Here is a 17,092-nt window from a genome sequence, read left to right on the forward strand (position 1 = left end):
ATAACAAGCTGGTAACATCAGTTTGATGGATGAATAATAAATGTTTTATTTTGATTTCTATTTTGATTTCCTGTTATAGTTTATCATCTGGCTACTGTTTTTCTTTTAGTGTGTGTATAAAAATATTGATCTAATTTTAATTAATTATCTGATGAAATAAAATTTATGGTTCGTTTAAGTTTTAATTTGTCATATGAAATATAAGACGGCTAATTGCCCGTTTAATAAATCAATAAGCTATAATCCGAGCGTTGACAATGTTCGACGTCAGTGTAAAGACGATGTTGGTTGACCAACTCTTGATTCGATTAACAGCCGTTACGTCTGCAGGGCCGTCAATTCACCGTACACGTTTCGATGCGCTTCCTAATGACGTCCACTTGATCTGCAGGTCATGTTTCTAAAGACAGTCTGACCTTTTCTGAATCACTATTGTGCTATGAGGAAACAAGCAAGCGTTACAGTACAATATAGGTATTAAACTAAACCAAAATGTTGAAATTTTACAATTTTTGATCAATTTTGGGTTAAAAATATTTCTAAAAAATTTTTGGAAGCAATTTTCACATAAAAATCAAAATTTTTACTTAAATTTGAAGAATTTTTAATGAAATTTGAAGTGTGGAATACAAAACACACGTTTTTAGTTTATCAAGTCCAACATTGACGATAATTTTGATAAAATAAACCGCCAAGATGCAAAAAAAAAACTAATTAGAGCAAAAAAAACGCAACACTGACCTCATTTCCTCTATCATCATGTATATTACACTGACTTACAACCCAATATAAATACTAAACTGGACAAAATTATTAATTTTTATCAATTTTGCTCAATTTTTCGTAATAAATCTTCCTATAACCTCAAAAAATCAAATTTTTTTTCTTTTCCTTTTTATTTTAAACAGTTATCCAATTATAGTATTCCCGCGCATGTAATTGAAGGAAAATGTCTTAAAAGCAAAGTCTTGAAGTTCATTTAAATGTAATGACCGCATGAAAGATTCAATGCGTAAATAATGACTAAGCACACTTTTGAAATTGCCGTCCTCCGCGCATCATGCGCATTGATTTTTCCCGAATGCGTTTCATTGACTGTAAAATCACCATAGAGATTGACGACACTCGTTAAATTTGTAATCTTTCAAGTATCGATGGATCCAGCAAGACTGGCGCCGTAGGTGGGTCCGCGCATTCGCTTATAATGGCCGCCTTTATTGCTGCACTCGAATGTTATTTTAGTAACAAATTAAAAACAAATCTAACGGCAGTAATGTCGCGCAATGTGAAATCATTGTGCGTGAGTTTAATTTGATTTAAATTCGATAGACCACCAACGTATGTCTTCGAATTTTTCTTTCTCTAGGCGAAAATATTCAAAATTGATACAAGTTACTTATTTATTTACTTAGGTAGAGATATCTGCCATTGAATGGAATAATTGAAGTGATCAACGTAAATCATTTTGTTATTCGCATTTGTGCCGGTCGCGAATCGCATTCAGTATGCTGATAGAAGTTAGGTATTTGCATATCGCAGCCGGCCTTTTACCCATTACAATTGAAATCGTTAGGCCCCAACTGGAACTGGACGCTCGACAATCCGAGAAGTGAACCTCTGACTCGACCGGTTATTTACTTCTAAGTAAACTTTATTGGATTAAAATGGTACATTTAGATGTTTTTATTGCGAATCTAATCTGCGCGAAATAGTTTCAGAGTGTAATGAAACCGCGATTTGTTAAAGCGTCGCTGCGGATTGAATGCGAATAGGAAAGCATTTTATGCAAATCTACACCGCTATATAATACACAGATATGTTTCAATTCTATAAGTATACCTAGACTCTTGTAAGGAGTGTAAGAGGATATATAGAAAGCAACGAATTTGGTAAATCAAATATTTGTGTTAATGTTGAAAACACTCCTGGCTGAATAGCCAGCGCGATTGAACTTAATCAACACGCGTCCAGTAAATTTCTAGCATTCAAGTCACCCGTAGAGGAAACGATAGCAGGGAATTTAGCATAGCATAGTGGTCATTCATTACTATACATTGGTATCGCAATAAAAAGATCGAATGCATTGAATTGAATTTTACGCACCGCGGTTTAGCTGGCCTACACCTAGCAGCTTTTGCATTTCAATGGTGTGCACGTAAATGCGCCTGCCTTGTAATGGCAACGCGACGAACGGTACGAACAATTCCAATTTCAATTTCGAGTAGGAATAGGTAGAGGAATAGGAATAGGAATTGCGACCGGCATATCACCGATTCGAATTTATTCAATGCATAGCTATCAAGATTGAATCTTTGTTTCTATTTACATTTTGACGGCTAGGTGCCTACAATTATATTGTTTGTGGAAAATGATTAATTTTTCGTATTGTTTTCTTATTTTTTAAATTTTATCAATAAAAAAGTATAGAAATCAACTTAACTTCACTTTTCCAATGTTAAATTGGATATTTTTTCAATTAAACTGAAAATTGTCTCAAAAAAAGCATTTAAAGTAAATAAAAACATCGAGAAACAAAAAAATAAGCAAATATTGCGATTTACGCAAATTGACATCGGTCTAATCTTTGTAGGCTGGTTATATACTCAATTACTCTTGTAAAAATGCCGGTAAATATTTCCTAAAGTCTAAATAAGAATTCCGCGTCGCTCAGTTGTATTCACTTGTGTTATGTTTAAATGATTTTCTAGTAACGCAGTAACGTGCTTAAGTTATAGAAATTTGCATTGCACTTTGTAGGGATGTTGGTATCATAATTACAACAATATTTCAAATGTTACCAACGATATCATGTTTTTAAAAAATATTCTAGCTCATAAATCAATAGAAATAAAAATATTTTTTGTCCTAACACAGAAAAATTAATAAAAACCAACAAAATTATACAAATTTCGACTTTATGCAAATTTGACGTTAAATTCAGACAAATTTTTTTGAAATAATCGATAAATACAAGATAAATTCAAATTTTACAGAGCGTCTTTTGATCAATCATAAATTTAGCCATGTTTACAAAAAAAGACAAACATAATTGAAGGTTCCATTGACCTGTTTAGTTTTCCATAGCACAACTAACTATTGAAAACAAGTTCCATGTTGATATCGCATTCAGTGCAATTGCATACCAGCCGTCGTTCGTTTAGTAAACCAAGCATTATTATCGCAGTGTGCTTCAAATGTCCCGAATCGAGAACATACATCGATAAGGTCAGATTTAACTTCTCTAACATACAGGACCAAAAAACCCACCATCATAATAATAACCCATGCCGATCATTATAATCGTCGAATATTTTTCTCCGCACGCTTCGGAATAATTATCAATTCGTTGTGGTGGATATGGTTCCGCGTTTCGCTCCGCGTATGATTTATCTCCCATGTACGCATAGACAACATCCAGTGCATATGTGGCCGAGGGAAACCAAAAGTATTAAAAGTTTAGCGCGCGCGCTAATTTATTGCTGTTTATGCTTCAAAACAATGGTGCGGTGTAAGTACGCGCGCTCGTATCCTTGTGTGCCCTACGAACACTTTATAAACACGTTTCGATCCGGCCGCAGCGTATTCCCATACCTTTTCTACCTTAATAGGCGCAGTCATTCGTGTTCTATTGTATTCCGAACGGTGTGTGCTGTGTTCCGAGCGCGAAAGACCCATTGTGCAATTATAGACTAATATATCGAAAATAATTAGAAGATCTCATTTTTTCCGCGCGAAATCTTTCGGACATTTGTGGTTCAGACAAGCAGGAAGTGAAACAGATCTGTATACAGCCCCAGGCTGGTCACAAAACGTATATATTTGTGCACATATTTGTTTAAAGGTTGTAAACGTATGATTTGCGCATAAATATTCTTATTACGATAATCGTAATCGTGCTGATAGTGCCGTTATGGGGCGTTTGGATAACTTGATGGAAATATTATATTATAAACATAAATCACCGAAAAAAACATTTATAAAACATATCCGAGCGTGTAACGTTTTAATGTGATGCAATAAATTCAACAATACCAACGAATATTTACATTTTGAAAAGCTGACGAAGTTGATATCGATTTGTTCAAAAAGCAACAATTTGTTTGGACTTGTTTTATTCGATTTTTTATGACATTCCGCTGGTTCGCCCGGACGCATCGAGTGTTGTGTATAGAAAATTTGCATGCGAAGAATATCAAAAGTAAATAAAACGAAAACACAGCCAACCCTAAATGATGCTGTGCACTGTTATATTTTACGATAGACCGTAAAATATTCACAAAAGTGGTTCGAACTTCAATTATCATCTCCGGCGTCAATACAAAAGTGTGATATTCGCACTGTACATGATCCGATCACCGAACACACCTGTTCACCACTAATTGATGTTTGCTTTTCCAGTCGCTAGTTTGCGACGACAGGTCGTAAAAATAAACGCATCTAACGCACTCGTCTAGTCTCGTCTGACAATCGTGTAATTGATTACGGTCTTAACGTATCAACGCATTACAAGTATAATGCGATGATTTACATATGCGTTGTTTGGCTCAATAATTAGAAGAGCATCGTAAACGCGGTTCGGGTTTTACATATAATTGCAAGTACTCCACACTTGTGATGTTGTGTTGCGAAGTAGGAAAGAGGAAGAAAGAAATTCGAAAAACAAAGCAGTTTGCGCTAGCGCGCTTTTTGTGTAATATCGTCTTGGTTATAAATAATATTTGCCCTGGGGCTGGCAGAACTCATCACCACTCGAAACCATTAACGAGAGGAGTGAGGACTGGATGGACGCAACGTTTATCCGTATTTGGACAAGAGTCACTCAGGTACGATCGGTTAACTCTTCTCCATCGGCGTGTGTGTGTGTATTTTCGGCGATGGTGATGGACAACTTCGTTGGTTCGATGCCTTCGCCGCTCGAGCGTTACTCATTAGTCATTCCTTATTAGCCGGACGGATTGTTTCGTGGCTACAGCTTAATTGGTGCAAGCGAGCCGATTTGAAGCACGTGACAAACATTCTAATCTATATCATGTGATGTGTGAACGTAATTTCTTAATTCGATCAGTTTTTGGTTTTATTTCCAGCTGGGTTCAAGTTTATAATGCGATAAATTTGCAATTTCAAGCAATTTTGCGATGAAAAATGAATCCCGAGGCATGAAAATATTGTTACTCTTATTTCAGTCGTTATTGTACTTATTATACTTACACCTTACTTGCTTAGATCATTCGCACCGAGGCTTTATAACGCAACGAATAATTCTCGCGCATCGAATTGACTCCGAGCGCTTTTCGCCCGTCTGACTGCGGAGAGTGTGGAAAGAAAAAGATTCGTTTCGATCTAATGCTCGTGGAAGTTTATCGGCCGCGATAATTTACAGATATAACGAAGGCGCGATGGAAAACCGATGCCTATGAGCATGATGTTGCAGCGGCGAGCATGGAAACAACACTTCCTCAAAATATTACCGATTTTAAATGCGCTCGCAGCTCATAAATCTATAATTATAGAAAGGTAGACACCCAAGGCAGAAAAATGTTATTACAATACATCATTACAAACGAAAAAAGAACCAACGGTTCTACGAGTCGAAACAAAACCTCATGGTAACAAAATTCATATGCAAAACAAACATAAAAGTATAAAAAATTCAAAAATTTAAAAAGCAACGTCAGAATTGAGTTGTTTACTATGATTGAGGTTATGTATAACACATTTTAATAGTATATTAAATATCAAGTAACTAAACGGGAGTTTTAGCCACAAGCGTTTAATCAATCGAGTGTTTAATATTGTTTAGTCATGTGTTGCTTACACTATTTTTTCTACTTCTACTCTATTTCCACGTTGAGGTTTTTGTATTTGAACTTTTGTATTTTAAATCTTCAAAATTTGCTCGCTCACTACTGGGAAATGTAAAGTTATAAGCGCAAGCTTCACCCCGTGACTAAAATCCGTGGCTAAAGTATTATAATCATGGCCTATGGCGTCTGTGTTTAAATTACTACTTTTTCTAACCCCAAACTATGAAAAAACTATCGCTTTAAAAGTGTAAGTAGAAAAAAATACAAAAATTGTAAAATAAAAAACGTCGTAGTTGAGTTGTTTGCTATGGTTGAGGTTATGTGGAACTGTACAATTTCACAATTTCCAATTACTATCGCTCCGCTGACAATTAATTAATTGTAATGTTAGAAATGTAATTGGGTACTTTAAATGTAAACTTTTATTTATTAGAAGAATTATGTATGGGGAAGTCGGGAATGAGAGAAATCGTATAGAATGTACGCGACGTGTCCGCCATAAATCTCTCCGGGTCTATAAAACTAATGCACCGATATACCCAGAGAGCACTTCCATCTAATACACAAGGTGTTCCCTCCAATTGACAATCTGGGCCAGTCAGCGATAAGCCGCACTGCTTCTCAAAACAGCCAATATCTTAGCTGCTCCTATACAGAATAGAAATGCATTGCTCGGAGTTGTCAATCCAATATCAGTCCGGCTAAAATATAGCGAATTATAAGCACTGCATCAACGTCCAGTTAGCTGCACACCGCGTGATGTAATATATACACACGTGCCCTGGCTAAGTGTTTACATCAGAGGGAGAACAAATGCCGCGCGCCTAAATGAGAACACACGGAAATTGCATTCGAGTTAATTTATCAAAGCTCAGATTGATGTAATTCATTAGTCGGAGTCGTAACACACGCGAATGCGACATTCCTGAACGATTTCAAATGAGTTTGAGAATGCGTATATTTATCGAAATTATAAATATCACAACTTTTTCTGTTGTTTTCTGTGTTTCGAGTGTTGGAATAATAGTGTTCTAGCATCTTGTGTATAAACCTGCTGGCTAGTGGCTGCACAATCAACGAAAACTTATAAATATATCTGGCGCGCGTTCAAAATCCAAAAAAAAAAAGATCGTTTCGATGTTGCAATGCAATAAGTTACTTCGCGACATGTTTTCGGATTTTTCCTAACATAAGCCGTTTATTTTTATTTATATCTCCGAAATTGTTTTCCAATTTCTATATTTTTAACTAAAACACGAAATAGTTGAATGGAAAGCTTTTAATTGACTTATATCGATTGTGATAAGACATGTGGTGGAAAGAAGTGACAATTAACAAGCTTCTTGTTGGCGCTTTCTACACACTTCGCGAATAACGCCAACAAGAAGTAAGTAACTGAAGTCGATCATTCGTTACACATCCATTCCGCTCGGCTGCGGTATTTCACGCGCGCGTTGCCTTGTTGTCAGCAAAAGTCTTTTTGCACCGTCCACACGACTAGAGCACTACTCGTCGACACTCACACACTTTTCGCTCACGTACACAATCAATGCCATTGTTCTTCCGCGGCCGTTTCTTTCCGATGTGCGTTTTGCTTCGTGGAAATACTCATTGCACGTGTGCGCGCCGCCTGAATTTAAGTTGAAGTGGCGAAACATTTATTCCGAGGGTGTGATAAGCCCCGCGCGAGGTATTCTCCGCGCAACTTGTATATTTAATTAGCACACCGATCTTTCCTAGACATCATCACCCGTAAAATTCTGCGAAGAATTTTTTTCTTCGCCGCGTGTGTCTATTCACAGATAAAATATTTGTTTGCTTTTATTTGCTGTTAATGTCGAAAATGGCGCGTACTTTATGGTTATGTGTATCAAGAAGCCAAGGAAAACATTTGAATAGGATAGAAATATCTCGGCGCATGATGCGCGCACACGAAATTCGTTTATAAATAAAATTTCTTCTCGCGACCGACAATGTAACGAGAACTAAACACTAAACAGTTTTATCTTGCGAACGCAAGCCAACACAGCGATTAAAATTATGAAAATTGAAAAAACTTAACAAAAAATTTCGACGCGTTAATCAATTGTTCAGTAAGCGACTTCCCGGAACACATTCCCGTTTGCGAGATAGATAGACACGTTTAATCTGTGAGTGTTATCGCTGTTTCGTTCCGTTCTTGCTCACAGACGCGCGTAGTAAATTCGATCGTTATTTTCGAATCATTTTCTGCAGATGTAGAACGCAATTTGATATTTTCGCAAGTGGCCAAAAGCGTATTCGACCGATAGGTACACACAGCCGAGGGAACTAGTTAATGTTGTGAACGAAAATGAATGAAATAGTCATAAAGTGTAACCGAGATGATAAGAATAAGTGCAGCGGTGGATTGTGATAAAACATGTCCGGCGTATAATTAAAGTAAGTCACTCGTAAATAACGATTGCCTATATATACTTTCTACGCTGTTTATGTTCCCTTTAGGTGCACAATGCAGAAAGACAATCCGTTTTATTGCATGAAATAAAACTGCCTTGCAATATATGTTGTTCATTTATATTCAAGTTCAATAAATATTCAAGATATAGAATGTATTGGTTGGTGAGGAGGCTAGGATTTTCGCGGCGAAATAAAAATACAATTCGGTGTTTATTTTCGCGGCGTTGTTTACATTGTGGATTAATTTGTTGCGTGGGTGAGAAAAAATGCGGATTTTAGGTTGATGTCCGATGTTTTCATTTTTCATAGACATTTGCTAAGCAGTGTTTGAGATGGAAAAAATTGGCACGACGAGATCTATTACACATTCTAGATGGTCCGTAATCGTCGCGCACTTGGTGGATTTATAAATAGTCGAAAGAGTCAGCGCCGGCACGAGCCGATGACATCACAGCGGCGTGCACGTCGCATAAGAATAACAATTTTCCCGCCTTTCTAGGAGTTGGAAGGCAGGCTGGCGGCCGCGGTGACGGCGTGAGACTGCTGTGCGTGTCCGAAACACTGGCCCAACCGGCCATATATTTTCGTCGACGCTCGCCGGTGCGCGCTTAGAATTGATCGCATAACGATGCTATAAACTTCGCCAATGAACTACCAGTTAGTGGGCGCTGTGGGTAATATAGAAACGGACAAGTTGTGGTAGTTGTAGATAGCCTAGGACCTGTGACAATGTAACAAAAAGTGTGGTGGATGTGAGGTGATGTGATGGTTGGGTATTGGAGCACAGAGGGTCAGGAGATACTTCACGCGACCACCTTGCCTTATGTCTGTGACGAACCCACTGACGTCACCGTTGTTGCCCGCGTTTTGAGCAGAGGCGTACAAAGTGTGTTGGCGTTTTCTCTCGACGGCCGTACCTGCGGCGCACAACACGCGGAGCAGGAGCGTTCATTCATGCCGCGACCGTTTCGCAGCGCGTCGTTACTCGGACCCAAGTTGTTGTGCGTACAAAGTGGTGACCATTGGTGGTGGTGCGACGGCGACAACCCAAAGTGGTCCAAGTTACCAGTGAATTGTTATGCTCGCAGCGGGTGCAAGGGTTCGCGGTGCGGCGCGCCATCAACATGTTAACACTCACGATGCGCCGCGAACACGAGGACGTGCGGAATGACGCCGGCGGCGGCAGCGGATACGCCAGGCAGCGATCGCGCGAGAGTGCAACAAGTGGTGACGAATTTGTGGATATCCTGCAGGTACAACAGCTGCTGTTAGATGGCAGCGCCGGAGGGGTTGGCAATGGGATTGCCCGAGCGAGGAATCCGCGTGGCGGCGCCGGAAACTACGGGGTGAGTGGTGCGGAGCCGCCCCGCGGACGACTTCTGGACTTTGCCGCCAATGCGCCGCCTTACTACTACGGCGGGTACGGCCATCATACACCGCCGACGACCAGCGTGGATGATTTGGTCGCGCTTTGGTTTGCGGGACCTTCAGGTTCAGGTATACAAACTTGTTCTCTTCAACGACCACAAAACCGCAGTTCAATTTAAAAGACATTAAATGTATAATTAGACACGTGCTACATATATACGTGTTACCGCGTACGGAAGCCAAAGAAACAGATGAAAATCAAGCAGCACGTATCCATGACGAGATAATTAACGCTTGGGATGTTTTCACGCGGAAAGCTAAAATAACCTCGCAGTAAATGTGACACATAAACTAAAAATACGACATAATATAAGAAAATTTTCATCTCGACGCCAAATTTGTCCGAATTGTTAAACAACACCCGGATATGACCATAAACTAGCACAGCCGAAATCTAAAGCAACAGAAATTTAATTATGATTGCTTTAATGAACACCTACTGTTTTGTTATAATTATCGGCCAATTTAAATATTACCATGTTGGGCCCAACTTACATAATGAATGTTTTATTGAAACACGGCAAGGCCTGTTAACATATATTACCATCGCATCCATATGGTATGATACCCACACGGTTTACTTCCAACGCATTTTCGCAACGTCACAATGGCGGCGGTATTAGTTTGCTTTTTTGCGTTCAAAACAAAGAACAGAAAAAATCACCGACATATGCGCACGTTGGCGCTAATTGTATGCCAATGGCGATAAGTGACGCAGTTGTGAAAACGCGGAAACTCGGCGCGAGGCCGGAAATCGTGTATCAGGAGCGCACAGTTTGCAGAGGGTCGATTACGCTCGGACTGCGTCACGCGGTAAGCTGTAAGTCCTTGAAGGGTCGTGCGCGTTTTCCGCCCCTTTCCACTTCCACGCGGTCTGTGTGGTTCTCTGTGTGTGTGTGTGGTAGCTGAGGCCAAGGACACGCAAGGTGGCGGGAAAATGTTCCCGGGTGAGAAACTCTATGAATGAACTTACGTCACTGCGTACATCGCCACCTCCACCACCGCCAAGGCCATCACGCCGGATGGGCAAATGGAGGGGTGTTGTGCTATGCTTGTTTTCCTCGCACTGCACTATACTATAAACGCGCTTCTCGGATGTGTAATGAAATGTTTGGCGCTAGCCGTTCTGTTTTCCTTTCGTGCCCACACGAAACGCGATTGCACTTACACAATAGACGCGTACTAGACGGAGGATATTTTTAACCCTGTCGTGCGTTCACATGCACATTCGCGTGGTTTAAAAATATACCGAATCGTTGACGTCTATATTATGTGTATGTGTTTACGAAGCGATCCTTCCAGTGGATTCCGATATTTTCAGCGGCGTTACGTAATTGCAAGTTTGCGCGTTTTCCCGGCGTCACGTAGACCCGTGAGTCAGTTGGGTAAAAATGTAACACATCACGAATTCGTGTTGGGCCCAGCTGATGGCGTGTAGGTATATTTCGGGCAATGATTCCCTGCGTAATCGAAGGCAACAGCTGTCGGTAGCCCAAAATAGCGCATGAGTTGCAATCCACGATAGTTTACTGCATCCAGTTTCTATTTTCATCGCGTGCCCACTCCAGAAGTCAAATAACTTGTTATGACTGTCGCGAGGGGATATCTGAAGCAGGTAGCAAGGACCCTGGTCATTATTTTGAAGGGTGTAGCCAGTAGGGATGTTTATGGAAGCCGATTCTTGGAAGCGTTCGTCCTTGGGGCGATCGACCCGCGAGGAGCCGGGTGGAGGTGGTGGAGGAGATAGTCTTGTGGAAGCGCGAGGCGCCGCGTTGCGTCACGCCGACGTCACGCTACTCGCGACCACTTGGTGGGGCTGGCCGCGGAGCGGGGGCCCATCGGAGAGAGCGTCGCGGGCGCGGATTGGTCCGTCGTGTTGATTGCGACTTCCAAATATGGAACAGATGCTCCATTCATAAAAGTATAGTCGCGTTGCGCGTCGCGACCAGTTTTCGAACGATCGTTGTACCGGCCGGTCACACTAGCAACACACCCGAGACGAACACACATCCTTGACCGTGTGCGCCTCCGCACTTTGCGCCGCGCGAAGACGCAATACGCGTCCGGGTGGTTCTTCTACTCAACTTGTTTGTGGGTGCGCGTGGTTGTTGTTTTGTTTCAAAGCTCACCCCTCGGTCGAGACGAGTGGCGACAAGCGCGATTTGAGTGTGGTGCAAACGGGCGCTACAAGTCCTGCTTGTTCTGTTGCGATAGGCGGGACGACGCCGGCGGCGAGTCTCCCGAATCCGGCGGCCACGATGATCATGGACGGCTTGGACACGCTGCCTCCCCAGCACCATCATCATCATCACGCTTCGGCGTTCCTCATCACCGAGTCGGCGGCGGCGGCCGCCGCGCACCACTTCAACGTGCTCAGCTTCGACACGTGTCTCTATAAGGGCACCGGCAGCGTGGTCGAAAGCGGCGGCAGCCCCGTGCCGGCGGTAACTTGCTCCGCCATTGAGGAGCCGATTCCCTCCGAGCCGCAACCCGGCGATCTCAATACCCCGGTGACGACGTCCAGCGACATTCCGTCGTTTTTTGGACCGTCCACCGTCGTCGAACCACCACCGATTACTGGTGAGTACTTCGACCACTAAAAACCACCCTTGTCAAATTTTGTGGGAAAACTGGGCTTCAAAATTGCGGAACCGTGATCCGACGGCCGGTCGACTAACTTCACTTACGTCATTTCGCGGCAGTACCGATCGAATCGATTTTATAGTCAAAGGCAAGCGTAAACTATAACTAACCACGCACGACCTAGTGCACAATACGCTGCGGGAAAATAGAGATAATGCGAAAATCAACAAGTTTTCCGCGCACGCCTTCCGGGCGTTGACGGCGCCGACGTGCGGACCTATCGCAACGCAAAAAACAACCGATCAATAACTTGTTCCATTCAGAATGATACTGCTGAATGAAACACGCGTCGGAATAAGAACTATAGGAAATGCGCATCCATTATTGATTTCTATTTGGGACGGAAATAAACGGGCGGACTTTTCTAAGCGGTATTCTGAATTTTTCATTGCAGGTTCGTTGGATACCGAAGAATTATCGCTGGAGCAGACGAGCAGTCCGGCACGGCACTCGCCGAGCGTCTGTAGCCAGGTAGGCGAGCGCGGCACCCCGCAGGAGAGTGCGATTAGTCCTGGCATGCACGAGGAGGACGCCACCAACGGCAGCACACTCAGCAGCATGTATAGTAACAATCACAATAACGGCGCGAAAATGCTGCACCGAAACACGGTGTATACGTCCGAGCCCAGTCCGAGTCTGGCGGGTAACATGCAGATGGGTAGTCCGCTGGGGATGTCAAACCAGGATATGCACTCTCCTTCGGCGGTCAATCCATGGCTTTTATCGGCCGGCGATAAACCACTGTATCCTGCAATGTACGGTTTGTTGGGACAGAGTGGTGCGGCACAATCGCCACAGCAACCGCAGCAGCAACCGCAACAACAACAGCAGTATCACTCGACAACGCCGAGTCCTGCTGGCACGCAATATGATGATCGCTCTCAGACTGACCAGCTGATGCTGAGCATGGAGTGCAGTACGAATATTGCCCTCAAACAACCCCCACCCTCATATACGAGTTGCTCCACTGCGACCTCACTTCAATTAGACATGCAGCAGGATTTGGTGTATTCGCGAGTAGGTCAACCTCTTGTGGCAAGCACCGGGAAGTATCAATGGGACACGCAAGAGTACACTCCACAGGTGACAAGTACTTTGATTGTCCCAGGTGCTTCACCGCTTATTCCCAAGCAGGAACCCTTTAGCTCCGGTTGCGCGGGTGACTTAAATCAACAGGGCTCGACCGGGTACAGCGTCGCGTTAGCTGAGTACAATCCTTCAACAAGTAAAGGTCACGAGATCCTTTCACAAGTCTATCAGCAGTCGCCGATTCCGCTCAAGTTGGTGCCGGTGAAGCCGCGCAAGTACCCGAATCGACCCAGCAAGACACCGGTCCACGAGCGGCCGTACGCATGCCCCGTGGAAAACTGCGACCGCCGCTTTTCGCGCTCCGACGAGCTCACCCGGCACATACGCATCCACACCGGGCAAAAACCGTTCCAGTGTCGCATCTGCATGCGCTCGTTTTCTCGCTCTGATCATCTCACGACGCATATACGCACACACACCGGCGAGAAGCCATTCTCGTGCGATGTGTGTGGAAGGAAATTTGCGCGTAGTGATGAGAAGAAGCGACATGCCAAGGTGCATCTCAAACAGCGCATTAAGAAAGAGAACAAGATGAACGCACAACAACAACAACAGCAACAGCAGCAACAACAGCAACAGGCGTCGCAGCAACAACAACAACCCCAACATCATCACCATCACATGTTGCCCCATCAACAACATCACATGCATTCGATGACCAGCGATGATGGCGGCCTTGCGTTGCCCGTGGTGACTACGACCCTGTGAGAATTGCCCACCGCCGAGCTGGCACCCGGCGAATGTGTTCTCTTCATCCGCGACGACTGTGATCTCGACACCGAGAGCGCTCGGCTGATTTACGTGCGCATCGAGTAAAAAGCATCGCGAATGCATATGACAGTGTTAAACGCCACGCGCAAAGACAAACACGCAAGTAAGTCGCGTCCATCTCAATTTAGTGAATCACTTAATGCATTAATTACTTCCCTTCAACACAAAGTCAACATTATCTCCTTGACCTTTGGTATTTTTTTCGCGAAGAAGAAAACACAAAGGCAGGTGTGGCAATGTGGTATATTGCGCGACCTGATAAAAGAAACCCCATTGATCTCTTCGTACTTTGTTGTGTGGTAAAGTTATATGAGTATATAAGTGACTGGCCTTAGTGCGCCCGTATCGTGTGCCATTTGTAATTTGCGTCGAATTGGAACCCCGAGAAACAAACACACAAATTCTAGATAGAGAATGACGAATCGATTTGTTGTTGCCATATTGTTATAATAAAGTAGGAGACGTTAGCAGGGAGGTGACAAAAAGCCAGTTCTTTTTGTAGACTGACACAGGTATTAAACAAGATAAGCAAATAGGGAGCTTAGGCAATCATCAGAATAAACTACGAGCAGAACATTTTCTAAGATTTGTAATTGTTAGGCCAATTAGATGCAAGCAGAAGAAGCAAAGAATTAATTAAAAATTAATCTGGACGTGTTTTCTACATACATAAATATTGATTGAACATTGTTGTTGATGTGTCTAATATTTTATCGTGGAACATGCACAAATGAAAAGGGTTTTAGATGACGAATGAATTTTAGCGAATAGAAACGAAAACCTTAACAAAACGGCTTTAATTATTTAATAATACGAATAACTTTACTTGATAATAAATTGTTTATTATTTTATTGAGAAATTAATATAATCTAAAAAATTGTTGCCAAATAACATTATAGAGATTTAAAAATGATTGTTTTCATATTTTTGGTGCATGACATTACATTCCGTACTAGTTTAATTAACAAATGTTATTAGAAGTTATATTGTTGGACATTTCACACCGGAAAGATGCAACTTTTTTTTTTTGTATTTAACGAATCAAAATCTTAATATGGCTTGTGATAATGTAAAAGCTAATTTTCCATATAGAATTTCAGTTTTTGATCGAATCGAAGAGCACTTGTCAATAATTCATATATAGCGCAGAAAGTAAATGTTACGTAGATGAAAATAGTCAATGAATGTCACGAGTTTATAGAAATATGGGTTCCTGTTTTTTATTAACTATTTTTTATTATTTATAAAGAAACTATTTTAATGTCTCAGACAAAAGGCACGCAAATTATAACAAAACATACATATCTTGCAGTATTAAAAATTTTCGCATACAATTGTTAATTGGTGGAACAGTCAGGGACAAATTTCAAACGTTTTGAAACTGCTAAATGTACTTTTCCAAAAATACGTTGGAATCAAGGGTAGAAAAATGAAATTTTTGCCTTAAATCATGTGTCTTTTGTGAAGCGACGTGAGGACGAGGCTCAAGAGATATTTTAACAGCAAAGTTACCAACGCTAAATGCCTCCAATTAAACAAACAAACTGAAAAAAATTGTAGAATGTGAAGAGCACAAAACCAGACAGAAAATTTACATTTGACACAAAACGCTCTCTGTTTTTACTAAACTCTGATCACCAACAATTTACTTGTTTAGCTGAGCTTTTCTACTAATCACACAAAAATGATGACTTCGAAGGCCTAAATCATATACTCGAACATTTGTGAAGCGATTTTGTTACGTGTGCATGTTATGAGTGTACATAAAAAAATCTTTATGATGAGATAAAACAAGAAATGTTATAAACATTTGATTATAAATATTGTAATATTGTACATAGTATTATTTTTAATTTAAAACAATGACCTTTGGTATATAAAATAATGAAAGAAAGAAAGAAAACCCTAAAACTACTTTTAATTGTCATAATGGTCACCTATATGGACTATGATGATGTGATGAACTAATTGTAAAAAATATTTTATGGCGATATGAAGCAAAAGATAATGAAAATAATATTGTTGAACACTATGTCCTAACGATTGTTGTCATAATTATTGTTGTACGTGGGACCCCGAACTAACGTCTACACGATTGTCTTTATCCCCATAACAAATTCCATTTGAAAACCAAACCAAACAAAAAAACTATCGTAGCTGTTGACAATTACAAAATTTGATGGATAAACGCCCGGATTGAGGGATGTTTTTGCAGGATGCACCTCTATTTATATATAATGTATTTTTTATATTCATAAATGTTACCTATTTAATCCAGATATATATGATATTGAATCAATGATTACCTAATTCAATATTTCATCGTGCATCGATCTACAAATACTTCGATCAACGTCAACGTGGCGGAAACAGGTGGAGAGCATACACACACATTCGACTCATTGAGGCTGTCTTTTGTATTTTTGTGAATGTGATATTTGAATACATGTAGCGAAAGAGGGTTTAATTATACATACTTGTATCAAATGCGAATGGAAAACTGAGAAATGCAAATAAAATGTGTTATATCACAAGTAAATGATTAAAACTTAACAAAATGTGTTTTTAATTTTTATTTTGTAAAACAGGTAATAATAATTCTATTCCTGCTGACATTTGAAAGTTGTGAATTAATATGATGCACCATGAATGTCAAAGTCTATGATGCACCTTCTTCAATTTTACAACAATGGTAAGTGCGTGTGTAATAATACAACATTGCGTCATGTGGAAATTTAGGCCAGCAGTATTAAAATTACATTTACAACTAAATGATTTATTAATAAATAAAATCGGAGAATAATTAACAGGGCAACAAATGGACATCCTACACATGACGTCATAATCCTGTTAGCGCGTGCTCCACCTTAGCCAAGCCTTCCTTCATCGTCTGGGCAGAGAATTAAAATAAGAAGTA

At 41.0% G+C, this 17,092-nt stretch overlaps 1 protein-coding gene across 3 annotated transcripts; it reads left to right on the forward strand.

Moving 5' to 3' along the window:
• The first annotated feature begins 8,601 nt into the window (after positions 1-8,601).
• Positions 8,602-16,207, forward strand: sr (zinc finger domain-containg protein striped). 3 transcript variants are annotated; one of them, XM_065300587.1, is made up of 4 exons: positions 8,602-9,740; positions 11,886-12,251; positions 12,709-12,785; positions 13,089-16,207. In XM_065300587.1, the coding sequence occupies exons 1-4, from the start codon at positions 9,368-9,370 to the stop codon at positions 14,109-14,111; spliced, it is 1,839 nt and encodes a 612-aa protein (XP_065156659.1). In that variant the 5' UTR covers positions 8,602-9,367; the 3' UTR covers positions 14,112-16,207. The 3 variants fall into 3 exon arrangements, with proteins under 3 accessions (XP_065156659.1, XP_065156660.1, XP_065156658.1); XM_065300586.1 differs by having other exon boundaries at positions 8,685-9,740; positions 12,709-16,207; XM_065300588.1 differs by lacking the exon at positions 11,886-12,251 and having other exon boundaries at positions 8,604-9,740; positions 12,709-16,207.
• Positions 16,208-17,092: the final 885 nt, after the last annotated feature.

This window comes from Atheta coriaria, unplaced genomic scaffold, assembly GCF_025399875.1.
Source record: "Atheta coriaria isolate IRGN ID8LTWV9N9 unplaced genomic scaffold, Caltech_Dcor_3.1 hic_scaffold_4_pilon, whole genome shotgun sequence".
Lineage (NCBI taxonomy): Eukaryota > Metazoa > Arthropoda > Insecta > Coleoptera > Staphylinidae > Dalotia > Dalotia coriaria.

Bases quoted from the DNA above. Each gene is read 5' to 3' on its own strand.
- sr (XM_065300586.1), top strand. From the start codon at position 9,368: ATGTTAACACTCACGATGCGCCGCGAACACGAGGACGTGCGGAATGAC. The intron at 9,741-11,885 runs GTATACAAACTT...CTGTTGCGATAG, and splicing joins TGCGGGACCTTCAGGTTCAG to GCGGGACGACGCCGGCGGCG. The intron at 12,252-12,708 runs GTGAGTACTTCG...TTTTCATTGCAG, and splicing joins CGAACCACCACCGATTACTG to GTTCGTTGGATACCGAAGAA.